Source organism: Tenebrio molitor, chromosome X, assembly GCF_963966145.1.
Source record: "Tenebrio molitor chromosome X, icTenMoli1.1, whole genome shotgun sequence".
NCBI classification, from domain to species: domain Eukaryota; kingdom Metazoa; phylum Arthropoda; class Insecta; order Coleoptera; family Tenebrionidae; genus Tenebrio; species Tenebrio molitor.
The window spans coordinates 9,081,483-9,099,996 of NC_091055.1; the positions used below are offsets into that span (position 1 = coordinate 9,081,483).

An 18,514-nucleotide genomic window follows, 5' to 3' on the forward strand; every position below is an offset into this window, starting at 1 on the left:
TCTAGAAAAACTTGATACGTGAATGTTGAATAATTTGGAAACAGTAACGTAATTGGTTATCTTTCAAGGCGTCCAGTTCCTACAAGAAGTTTTTCACAGAACAAAAAATTGCAATTTATTAAAACTCTCGGCATTTTGCATTGTCCCTTAACTGTTGGCAGATTACTTACATAACACCCTGTAAAATGAATTTGGTGTGCTTGCGATATTTATTTGTAAAGTAAAGTTTGATTTATTGCATTTATCCTAAACAACTTTTGAAAGTTTTGTCTTTAGAGACAGGTCCATCGCATTGTTCGAACTTTCAGGAAATTACGAATAATGGGCGCTTTGTGTAAAATTTTGCCGTTTTACTTTGAGGATGTTCATATATCAGTTCATTTCATAACTACCTGTATTGGAGAAGGGTAAGACCACCCTTTAATTTACATTAACAATGGAGGTAATTAAGCGCGAATTTATGGACGACATTTTATTTTTGTACGACGTATTTCGTGTAAGGAATGTTATTTGAAAAATCTGACGACGACGAGATACATGGCGCGCTACCAGTGACACCGGTGAACTTGTTTCGAAAGTTAACCGACTTTAACACCAAACGCTTGCATGGTGTCACTATCGTTTTGTTTATGTTTTGCTTCAATCAAGATGTAATATGATAACATCGGCACTAAACTTTCGGTAGCTCCAAATAAAAAGTGGTTATACTCCGACACAGCTAGACCCCGAAAAATCTCGCAAAGTGCGTTAAACCGACTTTATGTCGGCCGATAAAATATGCTGTATTAAATAAAAAACTATTTAAATTCGACTGCCGCCACCTTTTACGAGGTTGACCAACAATCCGAAATATTGCCCAATTTTACAGTGTGTTTTTGTTAGTCTTTTTGGAGAATTTTAATTATCACTATAAAACATCATGTAGATGGTCATAAAATTCGCTGTAAAAATGCCAATTTTATATATTAAAATGGTCATACGTTGACGCGCACTATAAGGAAAACGTATCTTATTTCATCAATGTTTTTTTATGGTTGATTTTGCACCAGGACAAACTCTGACAAATTTCACACCATGAGATTTCAACCTTCGAGAAATTTTATATTCGATAAAATTACGTAAAAAAAATCACACGTCCAAACAAAAATAATTATGCCGCTTTTACTCGATTCGATCTTATCGACCGAATTTTTTAACCGAATATTCTCGCCGAATTTTTCACTACCAATCAAAGCCGCCGACCAGTTAGGGGAAAGTGGACAACAATCACCTACTTCACCGACTCACCGCAAATAAGGCCATAAGTCACACCGTAATGTATAAATGTAATAAATAATAGTCACTCATTTTCGGAAATATTCTCTTAAGTAAGAATCAAATTATGATAAAGATAAATTGATCAGTAACTCGGTAGTGTATAACCGAATTTTCTAAAATTTGAAAAAAAAAATTGCTTTTTCTTTAAAGTTGGGATTCGCAAAATCTGACTCCGAAACCCCATTTCGGAAATCCCAAAATTGGCTAATTTATCGCGATTTGAAAAAAAATATATCTCAATATAGATAATGTCTCAAGATATATCTACTCAACTAATTAACTTCAAATTTCGTACCTTTAGGGCACATGCCATTATCGTTAGTATCAAAATTAAGTCAAAATTTCTTCTTTTTTTTTATTTTTACCCCGCGAAATTTAAAACATCGAAAAAAATGGACAATTTTCAAAATGCTTTTGTTCTGTTACTTTTCAATATACGTATTCTTTTTTGTGTCGGCTATAACCACATTTATACCTACTAATTAAGAAAATTCTTGCAGATATGTATACCTGATCGTTTATAGCAAGCTCAGTTAGTTATTTATTTAAAAGAAAAAATATATTATATCAAGACCCAAATAAAATTGTGCATAAAAAACTTACTCCAAAAGTCTCTTTTAAGAACGCCTACTAGAAGCTATATTGGACAATTTTAAAAATACCCCATTTTTAAACAAAATATGTCAGTTTTTTAAGTATCGTTTGGTTTAGTTTTTTGCAGACATCTACTTCAACTTGGAAATAATATAAAAAACTTAAAAATTATATTTTACATTTATTTCAAGTCATTATATTATTACAAAGTATATACATACATATGTATATGTATGTATTACAAAAATTAATCATCGCTTTCAGTCTCGCTCGATGATGGTGGTGTTGCTTCAAACACCATGTCTCTGAAAAAAATTAAACAATTAGTACACAATAAACTGCCAAACACTTGCCCTTTTAATATATTTTTATTGTTCATTAGCAAATTCAGGATACTTTTCCCTTTCAGTTCCTCCAAAAAGAAAAGAAATTTATAATGTAATCTAATGTTAGGTTTTCGTCTTACGTAAAATCTACATTTTCAAAATCTGGGAAAGGCTTTAGTACTGGAGGTAATAATTCACAAAATCTATTAACTTTTGATATGTCTCTACAACTGTAATTGAACTTCTTGTATTATCCATGAATTTGAAAAATACATAGTCACAAGGTTGTTTCAAATTTATACAGAATCTCATTTTTAAATCTATCTGGACCTCGTATTATTTTCAATTCTACTTCTGTATTTAATTTATCATATCACCTTTAAATCTTTAAATTCGGTGGTACCTGTGGTACCAATAATTTTGGCTGTACTGCATATTTCACTGAAGCCCATTTCTATTCCTCGTAATTTGAGGTTTCTCTGAATTAATAAAGAGAGCTGGAATTATTCTCTTAGTGTTTTTATCGTGTTTATATCTACAACATACTTTTTTCCGTGCATATCTACAAACGAAAAAATAAGATAAAAAAGTTCGCTACTTTGTTACCCAGCCACACATAGTAGTGTTTATAAATTTTAAATTTTAAACCCAAATTTCTCGCCTGATACCAGAAAAAGAATTAACACGATAATTACTTACCGATTCGATTAAACTAAATACACAGAACAAAAATAGAAAGGAAAGTTCCGTTGCGTACTATGATTCCGTAGAAATTGTAGAAATAACAATTTGTTACTTGTTATTTTTAATGCCTTTCTACGTCAGCTGTCAATTGTAAGCTTCATTACTGCATGAGAGGAGATTGTGGGATTGTGCGCGCAACACAAACCAGAGCTTCGATTCAACTTATCAACTCGTATTTGTATAGTGTGTTGCATATGTGCCCATTTTATTCGTATATCCTCTAAAACACCTTTTTCGAATTTGTTGTTTTAAAAAAGCTGTTAATGCATTTACTTTGAATACGTTAATAAACCATTAACACATCCAAAATCTAGAAACATTTTTCAGTTGGTAACACATATTGCCGGCAGCAAATTTACTGTTGGTATTCTCTGCTATTTGCCATATTTCTGGATAATTCATCTTTAATTACAATTTCACAATACAAGTATATTTAATTGCGCTATAAATTTTAAACATTATTTTCACGTGTACATACACTCACGGAGTTTCGGCCGTTTTTCCCGATTCACCCTGTATACAGAGTGTCTCAAAATTCGCGAATTCCGAATTCAGAGCGTGCGTGGGAAGGACCCAGTGGAGCTCGAAAAATACTTTGAAAAAAAAATTCGCTCTTCCTGAAGAAGATATAAGCACTTTAATTTTGTTTAATACATAGCAGCCTTCATATCCACTGTGACAAAATACTATTCTAGCTATGTTGCCGTTCCATTTAAAAAAAAAATTACAAAAATTTTAGATTTTTTTACTCCAAAGTAAAGCTATTCTTCAAAAAATTGTTTTACGTTATTATTTTCCACAATCATCTACACCATAAATAACAATAAACATTGAACTTTTCAGCCTGTATTTGAAGAAAACGCAGTTCAAAGCGTGCACCTTCGGACCAATGTATCTCTGTGCGGGGAGTAGTGATTTTTTTTAAATTTCCATATTTGGACTAGTGAAGTGATCCCCTACAACGTTCTGAATTCGGAATTCGCGCATTTTTAAGACATACTGTATGTAGGATAATGTTTGGATTTATTTTGTTTCTGATCATAACGGTGAAAAAATTAAAGAGGGCTGAAATGCAGCTAACATTATTATAATAAATTATCGGATTTTGTCCGCGTATGAGCTTCCCAAAAAGAGACTACTGTATACAGGCTGTTTGATAAAAAACGCCTCAACCCATAACTTTTTTATTTATTATCCGATTTCAATGAACAAAAAAACCAAAGATATGGTTTTTCATGCGCTACGAAGTAGCCATAAAATATTATTTTTTTGGCGTTATTTTCAGTAGCTAACGATAGTCAACTTTTTTTTTTTAAATGGACACATGTAGTTTTTTAGGCTTAGTCTGGTAAAGTATTTTTTTCTGAATCTAATGATGCATTAAAAGTTATCGTTTGGTCCATAGCTGACTGAAAAAAAATAAAACAATTTTTAATTGTGGTTCAGCTTATTATGAAATTTTCGAGTGTGCCGTGAAAAACAATTGGAATACAAATAGCAACAAATGTCAAGTGAGAGTTTGAAAAATTTCAGGTGCAATCTTGAAGAGTTTTATTATTATTTTCTTGGAAAACATGAATAATAATAATTACATATTATTATTATTTTTTCTATTAAATTTTTGTTTTTGTCTAATTACGATTTTTATTACACTCGAACATAAAATAATAGTCAAATGACTGCTATCCTGCATGACTGACAATGTTGTTACTTTATACTTAAATAAAAAAAGTTTAAAAAAGCAGATGAAAATTTCTAAGTTGACGTTTAGATGACATTTATCGTACTTTGTATTCCGATTGTTTTTCACGGCACTCTTAAAAATTTTATAATAAGCTGAACCACAAAAAATTGTTTTATTTTTTTTTCAGTTAGCTATGAACCAAATGATAACTTTCAATACATCATTAGATTCAGAAAAAAATACCTTACCAGACCAAGCCTAAAAAACTACATGTGTCCATTTAAAAAAAAAAGTTGACTATCGTTAGCTATTGAAGATAACGCAAAAAAAAATATATATTTTAGGGCTGTTTTGTAGCGCTTGAAAAACCATATCTTTGATTTTTTTGTTCATTGAAATCGGGTAATAAATAAAAAAGTTATGGGTTAAGGCGTTTTTCATCAAACAGCCTGTATATAGTTCTCCGTTTGTATAACAATTTTTTTTATAGTACACTATCCCACCTCCACCCGGCGGCACGGCAATTTTGCCGGAGTACATACACTATTACGGATATTACTATCAAGTAATAGTGCAGTGCTTATCAACATAATTACCGGCGTCTCGCCTCCGCATTTTGACTTTGTTGTGTATTATGTTCTGTGTCAATGTTAATTATTACAATAATACAGACGATAATGAATAAAATTATTCTAAAATGTTTCATTTCATTTTTCAATTGAACAGTCTTTAAAGCTGCCCTGATTAATAAATTTTCCGTGTTCATTCATTAGTAAGAGGAAGAGTGAATGCTAAACGTCTTTTTGCTCGTTATTTGTTGATATATCTAATAACAGGATTTTTGTTCAATAATGCAATTATTTTTTCTTCATCATAACTACTTACAGGTTCTTGTTCCAACGCATTAATTTTATTATATTTATACTCAATTTCTTCGTCCATTTTTTTGTATTGTTTCCACTGCAGCAACTCCTAATTTTTTGAAAACTTTATTTTCTATATATATTTGATTAGATGCTTTTACTTTATTACCGACTGATAAACTATTAAATTCAATACAACCTCTTTTAATTCTATTATGAATAGTTTTTAATTGATTTTTATCTGCTATATCAAATTATTATTTATTTGACAAGGAATTAATAGTTTTATCATAAATTAATTTTATCTTTTTTTGAACACACTTTACTTATTTCACGTAACAACTTCATTAAAAATGTGAAGGCAGAGTATACATATTTTTATTTTTCGAATGAAAAACACCTTGACATCTCTGAAATAATTTTCATTTTTGAGCGAATTTATTACACACAAAAAGTAAAATGGAGAACAAGTTTTTATAAGAGATAAAACAATCCAGGATATCCATAAAGTGATATCTAACGTCTTTATAAGGGGTAGTTAGTATATTCCGTGAAAAAACGAGCCATTATGTTCAGGAATGGGTTTGCATAAGGTCCTAATTCTAAATCGATATTCAATTAACTCCGTTTGGTATATTTACGTGTATTTTTGTCGGTTTAACAATTTTTATTTACGTGAACAAATGCCAGATCTCCAATTTGAGTTTGGTATTAAAAGCTCTGGTTTATGGAATATCGTTATATTGTTATTTTTTATGGATTAAGCTTTCTCGGGGTCAAGTGTTGACGTGTTGAGGTGCGTTCAAGCGTTTTTTGTAAGGATACGGCCGGTTGGGTTGATAGGAACTTAATACCGGCAATGCGTCAGTGACAGTCCGTCATTCTGACTGAACGGAAATGATTCAAGCGTGTTATAATTTGACACTTGTTTTCGCGTCTACCGCTTTTAGTCTTAGGATCTCCGAACGAGCTGCCTCCGCGCGATGTGATGTCTTCTCTATTGCACTTACAGAGTAAACGTGAACGGACGCTCAAACAGAAGGGGTACTTTATCAAAAACATTCAAAGTTTGCTTTTTTCACAACGACCCCTGTAATTATTTCGCGTGTCAAGTCCGCCGGATGTTTGCCCTTGCGATTCGACAAATTAGATGTGATTTCTTAAGTCGAACAACAAATTTTGTGTTAATTGTTTTTGAAAAGCGACAGCTTTTTTGTTTTGGGCCCCCTTTGATAGACACTAGACTGCCGTATCAAGTTACTAAATCATAATAAATATTTGAAATAAACCCGTTTCGAAATGTCGATATAGATTCGTTCATCCATTGCTCTCGCAACGTGCTTTGTTTATTGCCATCTTTGTTTTAATGTGCGGTGAAATACAACCAATATCCAATAACAATCAATTTTGAATTAATAGTCTCCGAAATCAAACTGTGAAAGTATTAAATTCAACGACACATTTAATAGGATCACGCCTACTCTTTATGTGGAAAATTAAAGGTTGTTAGTTAATTGTGTGATTGACTGTAGAGATACAAAAAAACTGAATAGGTATTATGTGACTTTTTAGTACTTGTCTTAATATTGCATTTTTACTCATATGATTGTGAATGATTATTAATATAAAAAAAATATACATATATGAAAATGTATTACGTAAGTATACTAAGTATTCCATATACCGGGTGACTGACGTTTTTCATGTTGTGTGTAACTAGAATTTTCAAAAGTAATTTTGAATGCATAGGACCAGTTTATAGAAAGAGAATTAAATATTTAATTCGAATTAAATTTTAATGCGCCATTAACCCATGAATCCGAAACTTCGATTGGTTCAATCTGATCACGTGTTTAGTTAATCTTGCATTTGATTACGATTAACATAATTTCGCTTCTGTAAACTAGCCCCTAAGGTTGCTTACTTTGATTTGAGAGATTAATTCCAAATAAATATGCCGCCAGTAACCAAAATTCATTGTGAAACGAAAAATCATCTATCACTTAGAGGAAAATTAGTCATTTGCAACTGTTACAATTAACTTGCTGCCTTACATTTTTGGGATATCTTTTGTTTGTCACCAGAAACCACACAGCCTCCAACCTGACCAAATTTATGGCAACCTAGTAACGAATATCCCTAAATCCTAGGGAGTAATTTATTTTTGACACGAGAGTATGTCCATTTTTGTAAATTCACTTTGAACAAAATTGGGGGTTTAGGTATCTGTTTAGTACAGTAAACTTTCATTTGTATTCATTCCTCCGGATGCAGATGTAAGATGAGGCTAAATAATTGGATATAATTTAATTTATCTCTAATTAAATAACGTTACTAGTGCTGATATCTTCTCGTTACGAACAATAAAAAGCCGTCTGCTTAAGAATTAAGTGTCAATTAACAGTAAATTCAAATTATTGTAAATTAAAAAAACTTTTTCCTGCTAACAAGAAGTAAAATAATTAGCCTTTCGTTGCTACAGACAATCAATGGATATACATAATATTATTATGAAGACATTGACAAAATGAAAAAAGAAGGGAAGTGTAAAGGAGAGAGTGATAATTTGAGATAAACGCTTTACCGAATGAATAATGATAAAAAAGTGCTACATATAATGAACAAAAGAAAGTAAACATAATTGCTTTTTGTACGGCAACAAAAGCTTCATTATGTTTGATATAATTACTGTCATGATTATAATTATAACATTAATATTTTATTGTAATACAAATTTTCATCTTTTAGTTTTTGATTACAAGTTATTAATAGTTTGTACGTAGGTATTAATATACGGTTTCGATTTGTAAACGATCTCTTCAATTCCGCAAACAAACAAACAACGAACATGAAACAAACAGAAATGTACCAGAAAATTCCATGTTGACTATTTCAATTTTAGAAACATGTTTAGATAATGTCGGTACAACCACTTTTGCAGTGAAATATTGAAAATGAAAGCAGATGTATTTTATTAAATTTCATAATTTGATTATGTGGCTCCATCTAACAGTAACGATTCTAACGAAAAACCGGAAATGTATTTTGAACCAGATTTAGTTACTTTTATTACGTATGGTTGTTGACATTCCTAGTAAAACATTTGTCATTTGTTTACTTGTCTTATGCCGCACCTAAAATGTTTAATATAACACTAAAATAGCACAAAATAGTTAAATGTGTTATTGGATTTATTTTAAAGTTTTAAACAATGTTTACAAAAGTGTGTTTCGATTTAATTTAATTCAATTGTGCGATACTAACATATTTTTGTAGATTGATTAACTAATTTTATCCCCGGAGATTTAATAAAGCGATTTATTTAAAATGGCTGGAACGGATAGAGTTTCGCTGAGCGATGCAATATCGAATGTTGATGTGTTGGACGAACTTCCTTTACCAGATGAGCAACCATGTATCGAAGCACAACCTTGTTCAGTTGTATATCAAGCAAATTTTGACACAAACTTTGAAGATCGCAATGGATTTGTCACGGGGATAGCTAAATATATTGAAGAAGCAACGGTCCATGCCAGTCTAGTAATTATACCATAATTTTAACCAAACATTGTTCTTCATCGATGTCTTCTAGAATGAACTATTAGAAGAAGGACAAGAACATGCTGTTATGCTTTATACTTGGAGATGTTGTTCCAGAGCAATACCTCAACCTAAATCTAATGAACAACCTAACAGAGTTGAAATTTATGAAAAAACTGTTGAAGTACTTGCTCCTGAAGTAAATAAACTCTTGAATTTTATGTATTTTCAAGTAAGTGTTTATTTAAGCATAAAAACTATTCTAATGATGAAATTTTAGAAAAAAGCAATAGAGCGTTTTTTTGAAGAAGTCAAAAGATTGTGTCATACAGAAAAGAGAAAAGATTTTGTCTCTGAAGCCTATCTCTTGACATTAGGGAAGTTCATAAACATGTTTGCTGTGTTGGATGAATTAAAAAATATGAAGTCAAGTGTGAAAAATGATTATTCAACATATCGGAGAGCAGCACAATTTTTAAAAGTCATGTCTGATTCACAAACATTGCAAGAATCACAAAATTTGTCTATGTTCCTGGCAACACAAAACAAAATTCGAGATGCTGTCAAAGAAAATTTGGAAAGAATCAGTGGTTATGAAGAATTGCTGGCGGATGTTGTTAATATATGTGTGCATATGTTTGAAACAAAAATGTATCTTACACCTAGTGAGAAACATATGCTCGTGAAGGTCATGGGTTTTGGTCTTTTCCTGATGGATAGTGACCTGTGCAATATTAATAAATTAGATCAGAAGAAAAAATTAAGACTAGATCGCATTGACCGGATTTTTAAAGTAAGTTAAGCGTCATTTTCATGATGGCTTTACAAGCGTGGCTTGCTCGGCTAGCGTGGCTTTGCAAGAGTCGTTTCCATTTTCATGGTGGTTTGCATTTGCTACTTCAAGGCAGCCACGCCAACGCGCATGCGCAATTGTGCGAGCCAGCGTTGAACTGTCAATTCAGCTGATTTGATTCGTTTCGTAGTTGCGAGTTCGAGCGCATGCGCAAGCTTCCAAAACCTGAGCATGGCTTTGAAAAATAGAAATATTTCCTATTCTAGCAAAGTCATAGCCACGCCGTGGCGTTTTTTAAAAGCTGTGCTCGTATTGGCCGAGCGGTTTCCAAGACGAGCGAGCCACGCTTGTAAAGCCACCATGAAAACGACGCTTTAATCTAGGAATTATTTTTAATCTTGCTAAACTCGTTAAAAAACAAAATCCAAGTTATGTAGAGGTATTTTTGAATCGGTGAAATGGTAACCAATATTCTATTTTATAGAATTTGGAAGTTGTTCCTTTATTTGGAGACATGCAAATTGCTCCATTCAACTATATTAAAAGAAGTAAACATTTTGATCCAAGTAAATGGCCTTTGTCTAGTAGTAACACTCCCTCTCCTCAAGCTGATTTGATGGTGCACTTACCACAAATCCGCGACGATCACGTTAAATACATAAGCGAATTGGCGCGATACAGCAACGAAGTCACCACCACATATAAAGAAAGCGGTAGCGATGTTGAAAATAAAGAAACCGCGGAGTTGGCGCTTAGAGGCTTACAATTGCTATCAGAATGGACAAGCGTGGTCACTGAGCTCTACTCCTGGAAGCTATTACACCCGACTGATCACCACCAAAATAAAGAATGCCCGCCAGAAGCCGAAGAATACGAAAGAGCGACGCGGTATAATTACAGCGACGAGGAGAAATTCGCACTGATTGAAGTGATAGCGATGATTAAAGGTCTACAGGTACTGATGGCGAGAATGGAAACTGTCTTCACAGACGCAATTAGGAGAAATATTTATGCTGAACTTCAAGATTTTGTTCAAGTCACTTTGAGGGAACCGTTAAGAAAAGCGATAAAAAATAAGAAAGACCTCATCAGGAGGTACAGTTGAAAAAAAATTGCTATGATTAATACTATGACCAAAACATTTTTAGTATTATCATGTCAGTGAGAGAAACTTGCGCTGATTGGCAGCGCGGCGTTGAACCTTTGCAAGATCCCGCTTTACGAGGTAAAAAGGACGATAACGGTTTTAACGTAAAAGTTCCGAGGAGAAATGTCGGTAGGATTTACAGATTGGTTGTAAAAGTTTATCTTGACCGTATAATTTAAGGTCCTTCTTCCACTCAGCTTTACATGGTGAGAACAATGTTGGAATCGCTTATAGCGGATAAATCGGGGGGTAAACGCACTTTACGAAAAGACATCGACGGTCAGTATTTGATGCAAATCGATCAGTTCCACAAGACTTCGTTTTACTGGAACTATCTGCTGAGTTTCAGTGGTGAGTATGGCGTTAAAAACGATAGTCGTAGTTTCGCTTAGTTACTAACGAAATTAAATTTTTTTCGTAGAGTCTTTACAACAGTGTTGCGATTTATCGCAGTTGTGGTACAGGGAATTTTATCTTGAAATGACCATGGGCAGAAGGATTAACGTAAGTTGTTTTTTTGTAATTGTTGTTTAGAATTTTCGTAAAATTTGTAATCGCAGAAATGTACCGTGCGTCACAACCATAACGAAGAGTGTAACGATCTCATAACCATGGAGAAGCGTATCCAATTTCCTATTGACATGTCAATGCCGTGGATTTTAACCGATCACATATTAAAAACCAAAGAACCGTCGATGATGGAGTACGTGTTGTACCCACTCGACTTGTATAACGACAGCGCGCTTTACGCCCTAACAATATTCAGAAAACAATTTTTGTACGACGAAGTTGAAGCCGAGGTCAATTTGTGTTTTGATCAGTTCGTTTACAAATTGAGCGAACAAATTTTTGCCTATTATAAACAGTTGGCAGCGAGGTATTCACGATTCAAGTTGTAAGTGAACGGTTTTCTTTGGAATGTTGTTTCAGTATCTTTCTCGATAAGCGCTTCCGAATTGAGTGTGCCGCCTTGGGAGCGTACTTGCTCCCCTACCCAAGAGCCAATCGCTACGAAACTTTACTAAAACAAAGACACGTGCAACTGTTGGGGAGATCTATCGATCTCAACAAATTAATCACGCAAAGAATCAACGCCGATATGCAGAAGAGTCTCGACTTGGCCATAAGCAAATTTGAAGGTGGCGACATTACAGGTGTGATGGAACTGGAAGGTCTCTTGCAGGTGAATAGGTTGTGTCACAAGTTGCTCAGCAAGTGGTTGGCTTTGGACGACTTTGATTCGATGTATCGCGAGGCCAATCACAACGTTTTGGCGCCTTACGGTAGAATCACTTTGCACGTGTTTTGGGAGTTAAATTACGATTTCTTGCCTAATTATGTGTACAATGCCGCTACTAATAGGTGAGTTTCGACGTTCTCCTGGACCTGCGCCATAATTTTAATCGAATTCTCAGATTTACGAAGTACAGAGGACAAATTTCTTTCGCTGGAGCTGTCCATAGAGATAAGCCTCCACAAATGTCGTACCACTACATGTGGGGAAGCAAACAATTGAATCTTGCCTACATCACTCAGTACGGTCAATACTCAGGTTTTGTAGGGCCTCAACATTTTCACACAATGTGCAAACTCTTGGGCTACCAAGGAATCGCTGTTGTAATGGAAGAACTATTAAAAATCGTCAAGAGCTTGATCCAAGGGAATCTTCTCCAGTTCACGAAAACTCTAATGGAAGCCATGCCAAAGCATTGTAAATTACCGCGTTACGATTACGGCTCTCCAGGTATTTATCGATTAGATCGTGACCGATTTCTAAGTGACTTTCGTAGGTGTTCTGAGTTACTACCACGCCCAATTGAACGATATCGTACAGTACCCCGACGCAAGAACCGAACTGTTCCACAATTTCCGCGAATTCGGAAACATAATCCTCTTTTGTTTATTGATGGAACAAGCGCTGTCACAGGAAGAGGTGTGCGATTTACTGCAAGCCGCACCCTTCCAAAATATTCTGCCGAGGCCGTTTTGCAAAGACGGGGAAAAGCCTGAAAACAAACAGAAAAGACTCGAAGTCAAATATTCCGCATTACAAATCGTACCAAATATAGAAAAGTTAGGAACTGCAAAGGTGGGTGCTGGATTCAGAAGAGCATTTGATTTGATCGTATTTTTACAGCAATCTTTGATATCGAAGGAAGGTGACTTGTTGACAAGAGAGAGACTGTGTTGTGGTCTGTCTATATTCGAGGTGGTTCTTAACAGATTGAGAACTTTCTTAGATGATTCGGTCTGGGTGGGCCCGCCTCCGGCAAATGGTGTTATGAACGTAGATGAATGTACCGAGTTTCATCGTTTGTGGTCCGCTTTGCAATTCGTATATTGCATTCCAGTCAGCGAAAATGAATATACTGTCGAGTAAGTTGTGATACATTCTGCTTGATCTTTTTGTATAAAATGTGATCTTCACAGAGAGATGTTTGGTGAAGGTTTGCATTGGGCAGGTTGCACGATGATAGTGTTGTTAGACCAGCAAAGACGCTTTGAAGCGCTCGATTTCTGTTACCACATCCTCAGAGTACAAAGAGTTGATATGAAGGACGAGATCGTCAAAGGCATCGTAAGTTTCTCTCTATGTTAAAATTTCCACGTACAAATGTTTTTTTTAGAGCCTGAAGAGAATGGTGGATAGGATTAGAAGATTTCAGGTGCTTAATTCGCAGATATTCGCCATTTTGAATAAGTTTTTGAAGTCCGGCGAAAATGATGAATTGTCAGTTGAGCACGTGCGTTGTTTTCCACCGCCAATCTACTCCTCAATGAACTCCCAACAACATTATCATGCACCCGAACATTTACGCCAGTGTTGAAGCACTTTACAATTGAATACTTTATAGATTTGTTGGAATGACATAGCTTTTCAACATTTTATAACCTTTTATATTTATTATAGTCTTAATACATACATATGTGTAAATTTCATTACAGATGTATCTCGCCCCACTTTCAATTATATCGGCCTTATGGTGTTGCTTTAATTTTTTTTCGTAATAAAATTTTTGATGCCTGCTTTGATTCTCTCAATACTCAATACCTATACCTAAGCTTCCCAATCTCCTTGTACGTGAATTAAAATTACTATTTGCCCTCTTTATTATTCTCTTAATTTAGTTTTTTTGAAATAAATAACTAAGCAGTTAATAATTTTTAAAGCGTGTTAAAAACGTGTTATTGTTTCAACACAGAATTTTTAATGTCAATAATTTAACCATACGGGAAAAGAAAATAGGTAACAAAAAGATTTATTTTGTTGCTCGCTTCTGATTTCCTAGAGATTATGAAGAAATTTGTAGTTAATTAAATTTTGTTATTGATGATGAATTTCCTGGTTTGTGAAGGAATTTTATTCTGCAGGTGGATCTTATTTCCGCGCTTGTTTTTAAATGGTACATGGTGACCAATATATGAAAAGGATACCTTTAGTTAGCTAATGTTGGCAGCAATTCACAGCAGCTGTTCGCAGTGTTGACAGAATTTGACGAAAGATTTGTCAAACTATAGAAAATAATTCAATAATTTTGTAATATTTTCTGTAATTTGAAAAATTGAACGATGACAATTTTACCAGCAAAAAGACCTTCTACGAATCCAGAAGAAAAAAGTGACAATAGTCAACCAAACGTAAGTAGATACGTTAAACTTGTCATTTTTGATCTTTTTTTAAGGAGAAACTCCATAATCATAAATCATCTTATCTTTATTGTCAGCGTGTTGGACTAGTGAAATCTTTTACTCATCTTGAAATTTTGTGTACGGTTGCGTAATTAGATAAGTTTAAAATGTAATAAAGTCAAAATAGGTAGGTAATAGTGAGCTTTCCAAAAGTAGCAGCTCATGAAGCTGCATGGGGTTGTCTCCTTTGTTAGAAACGATTAATTCACCTGTTTTTTTAGGGGACCTCGGATAGAACCGTGCGCAGGAGGGATGATATAAGTTCCTTGAATGAAGCAAGCTCATCAAACAGACGATCTCAATTTCCATTGTAAAACCTACACATTTTTCTAGGGAAACAACTAAGTATAAAAAATTTAAATTTTAGTGTAAAATCATCAGCTGAACGAAAGGAACGCCTCAGGAAACGATATAAGGAACCAGATCGCAACCGTGACCGTGAACGGGAACGGGAACAAAAACGGGAAGTTAGAAGGGAACAGAAACGTGACAGAGTTGCGAAACGGGATATCTCAAATGAGCCGCTACATGACAACAATGCAAGTAATTCAGTTGTTGACTCGGTTGCTGTTGAACCCACGTGCAATAACAATGAGTCGGGAACTGTTGTTAAGGAAGACTGCACAGGCTTCAACAGCGAAGACGAATATGATGATCAGGGACTTATCAAAGAGCGCAATCTGCCAGACGAAGAATGGCAAAAGGTTGGAAGTTTTACCGATATTTTAAAATCTTCCGTTTTTATGTTTTGTTCTCGCATTTCATTTGTAAAATTTTCAGCGGGATGATTACTTTTCACGCGGCATGTCCAACTTAGGTTTTGAAATTAAACAGATGAATGAGGATGGAGCTTGTCTTTTTCGCTCTATCGCGGATCAAGTGTATGGTGACCAAGAATTCCACTATCAAGTCAGACAGGATTGCATGAACTACATCGTGAGTGGTCTTTTCAAAATCAAATGTTTTTGTGATTTTTTTTATTAAAATTTGTATAAATAGGTTCAAAATCGGGATTATTTTGAACCATACGTGACTGAAGATTTTGATAAATATGTTACTAGAAAACGTAGATGGAATGTACATGGAAATCACTTAGAAATTCAGGCTATGAGTGAATTGTATAATAGGACAATCGAGGTTTATTGCTACCAAATAAGTAATACCATTTTTTTTTTTGGCTGTTTGTTTTTACTAATTTACCAACGGTTTTAGCACCAATCAATATATTCAACGGTTCACGGTTAATAAACTCGTATGAACCTATTAGATTGTCATATCACAGGATGTGTCACTACAATTCTATCAGTAACCCTAACAAACCGTCAGTAGGTGTAGGGTTGGGTTTACCTAATTACCACACTGTTGATATTGACAGAAGAAGGTTCAACGATGCCGTTCGGGCCAGCGATGAGTTGTTAATAGAACAGGTAAGATTTGGACCTTGACAAATTTCAACAGATACATTTTAGACAAAGCAAAATTTTGTAATATATGTTCTATTTAATTTCTGTGACTTACGTGTTTTGTATGAAAGTAGAACTTTTGATCTTGATTTCCAAATCGTGGTACAATCATAAACAGACGAAATGAAAAACGACGCGAAAATTGAAATAAAATGCATTTTTTCACGCAGACGATGTTGGAAGATAAACTAAAGGCAACTGATTGGGAAGCCACAAATGAAGCAATCGAAGAACAGGTGGCTCGCGAGTCATATATTCAGTATTTTCGCGATTCGGAGCGACGCTTAAAAAATCAGGGTCATCCTCTTGCGTGCGGCAGCAGTTCAACAATTACTTCGGCCATGATTTCGAGCCCCAGGTCTTCGAGACGGGGTTCTTGTTCACCGAAAGGGTCGCAATCACCCAAAGGATCCACATCTCCCAAAACCACATTCTCTCCTTTGGGTAGGCGTCAAACAAACGAGTGTATCACGCAGTTTTCATTGTGAATTGCAGCGAGTCCTAGGAATTCTTTCGGATCCGTTCCGTCTACCAACAGCTTTAACAGCGAGGCTAGCGTAGAAAATGTGCCAGCAACTTGTGTTCCTCCCGAAGACGAGTCTCTGTACGCCAAACATTCGCAGCAACCACCTGATGGTATCGCCCTAACCGATTTCGGTACCAGTTTTACAGAAGATTATAAAATTCAGAACGATCAACAGGCAGGGCCGTCTAACAAAGACAACATAGGTCAGTTGTTGGAAGTCGTTCACTTGGAATTGTTACCGCGGATGTTTCAGGTTTCGAGGATTTCGATCAAGAAATAATGGCACAGGTTCTCGCTGAATCACAAAAAACTTACTTAGATGAACTTAAACATAAGTCCAAGAAGCGTCATGGATCTCCGGTACCATCAACTTCTTCGTAGTTTAGTAACTAAATTAATTTACAGGTTGAAACACAAGTTATTTATTATTATTTTTGTAATACAATGTTTTAATTTTACGACGCAATCCTGCCCTGAAGAGCCAAACATAATTATGTAGTGATGTACATTGTTTCCATTTTATATACATACATATTTTTTTAGCTTGTTCAGGGAGTTTTTAATATCTATTTTGTTTAAACTTAAATAGAATCATTCGGTGGTATAAAAATTATATCTACAAAACAAATAGCTGCATTGTACGATTGGTATTTTAATATTGGCGTAACTTAGATAAGGTTCGTTTTGTCAAGGCCTTAAACCACCCTCCTTTACTTAGCATTATGATCTGAGAGCAAGCAATTTTTTTATTTATACGCCGTCAGAACGATAAAAGCATATCAGGTCAATACTGATTTTAAATGATAAATTTCGTTGAGAAACGTGGATAATTGTCATGTTAAATATTAATTGTAAAAAATTTATGTACTAGATCAACTAAGAGCTCTATATCAAGCATGTTGTTAATTTTATGTGATCTTTATAGATGTATATTATTTTTTATTGATTGTCAGATTTATTATTATGTGATTGTGTAAGTTTAGGAGCGTGGTTAATTTTTTTTTTTATTGCAAAAATTTTATATATATACACATATATAAGTTCATTTATTTATTTTTAAATCGTTATTTATATATAAATTATCGATTCAAATAGGAATAAATAAAAATAGCTCTGCTTAGCCACTAGCATTACCGATTAGTTAAAATTGAGTATGTTTTCGAAAATAATATGATTCGTTTTGTTTTATATAATTATAACATTATAGTGCTTAAGTGGAGTGTTTTTATTTACGCTAATGATGTAATTGTACTTATTGGTTCCACATGTATTTCACTTTTAGTTGGTTAGGTTAATATATTTAATAAAATTGTTGTGATATCTTTGTTTTTCTTTCATATTTGTGCTTTTACTATTCTCAAATATGATTATATGATTTAATATCTCGTTTTTATTAATTAAAAATTTTGGTATACTGTCACATTGTTGTTTATTTTCTCTAATGACATAATAGGTGATGGGCACACCCAAAGTTATTAAAATCGTCAAGGTTGTTGGATATCAAATTATAAATCGATTTCGTCATTTTTATGGATAATTCTCGACCTAATATTATGGATAAATATTACGTCCTTCTGAAACTGTAACAGTTTTCAATTAGACAAAATCAAATTTCATGGATGACACTCGGTATGGCCAATTTGTATGCATATTAGGAATAAAATGTTTAGCAACATCGTAGTATACTTAATATGCAGATCTGATAATGTTGTGCTTGGGTTACTTAATTACAATGCCAAAAGAGAAATTCCGTAACAAAATATTATTTCAATTAATTCATTTTGCAGACAGGCACGTATTCAGGTGGGTTTACGTGACCTTGAGAAA

The 18,514-nt window shown here is 34.0% G+C and overlaps 2 protein-coding genes and 1 long non-coding RNA gene across 3 annotated transcripts; 2 read left to right on the plus strand and 1 right to left on the minus strand.

Annotated features, from left to right (window-relative positions):
* Positions 1–2,072: 2,072 nt before the first annotated feature.
* LOC138140217 (uncharacterized) lies at positions 2,073–3,137 on the minus strand. The gene is made up of 2 exons (XR_011162454.1): positions 2,937–3,137; positions 2,073–2,216 (listed from the first exon to the last, which is right to left on the minus strand). It is a non-coding gene; the product is annotated as an uncharacterized lncRNA (long non-coding RNA).
* Positions 3,138–8,591: 5,454 nt separating this feature from the next.
* Positions 8,592–14,036, plus strand: Cyfip (Cytoplasmic FMR1-interacting protein Sra-1). Its single transcript, XM_069060308.1, has 15 exons — positions 8,592–8,751; positions 8,805–9,068; positions 9,121–9,300; positions 9,349–9,861; positions 10,346–10,956; positions 11,010–11,137; positions 11,189–11,359; positions 11,430–11,512; positions 11,569–11,885; positions 11,939–12,370; positions 12,424–12,752; positions 12,799–13,097; positions 13,146–13,384; positions 13,439–13,586; positions 13,636–14,036. The coding sequence occupies exons 2-15, from the start codon at positions 8,856–8,858 to the stop codon at positions 13,834–13,836; spliced, it is 3,864 nt and encodes a 1,287-aa protein (XP_068916409.1). The 5' UTR covers positions 8,592–8,751; positions 8,805–8,855; the 3' UTR covers positions 13,837–14,036.
* Positions 14,037–14,457: 421 nt separating this feature from the next.
* Duba (Deubiquitinating enzyme A) lies at positions 14,458–18,107 on the plus strand. The gene is made up of 9 exons (XM_069060504.1): positions 14,458–14,647; positions 14,920–15,008; positions 15,066–15,402; positions 15,479–15,634; positions 15,698–15,854; positions 15,911–16,125; positions 16,332–16,605; positions 16,657–16,890; positions 16,941–18,107. The coding sequence occupies exons 1-9, from the start codon at positions 14,579–14,581 to the stop codon at positions 17,066–17,068; spliced, it is 1,659 nt and encodes a 552-aa protein (XP_068916605.1). The 5' UTR covers positions 14,458–14,578; the 3' UTR covers positions 17,069–18,107.
* Positions 18,108–18,514: the final 407 nt, after the last annotated feature.

What these genes read in the sequence shown, in the direction of transcription:
- Cyfip (XM_069060308.1), top strand. Translation starts at nt 8,856, where the DNA reads ATGGCTGGAACGGATAGAGTTTCGCTGAGCGATGCAATATCGAATGTT. An exon ending in GCATTGACCGGATTTTTAAA is followed by an intron (nt 9,862 to 10,345) that starts GTAAGTTAAGCG and finishes TCTATTTTATAG; the next exon opens with AATTTGGAAGTTGTTCCTTT. An exon ending in TACAATGCCGCTACTAATAG is followed by an intron (nt 12,371 to 12,423) that starts GTGAGTTTCGAC and finishes TCGAATTCTCAG; the next exon opens with ATTTACGAAGTACAGAGGAC.
- Duba (XM_069060504.1), top strand. Translation starts at nt 14,579, where the DNA reads ATGACAATTTTACCAGCAAAAAGACCTTCTACGAATCCAGAAGAAAAA. An exon ending in GGTTTATTGCTACCAAATAA is followed by an intron (nt 15,855 to 15,910) that starts GTAATACCATTT and finishes CAACGGTTTTAG; the next exon opens with CACCAATCAATATATTCAAC. An exon ending in ATGAGTTGTTAATAGAACAG is followed by an intron (nt 16,126 to 16,331) that starts GTAAGATTTGGA and finishes TTTTTCACGCAG; the next exon opens with ACGATGTTGGAAGATAAACT.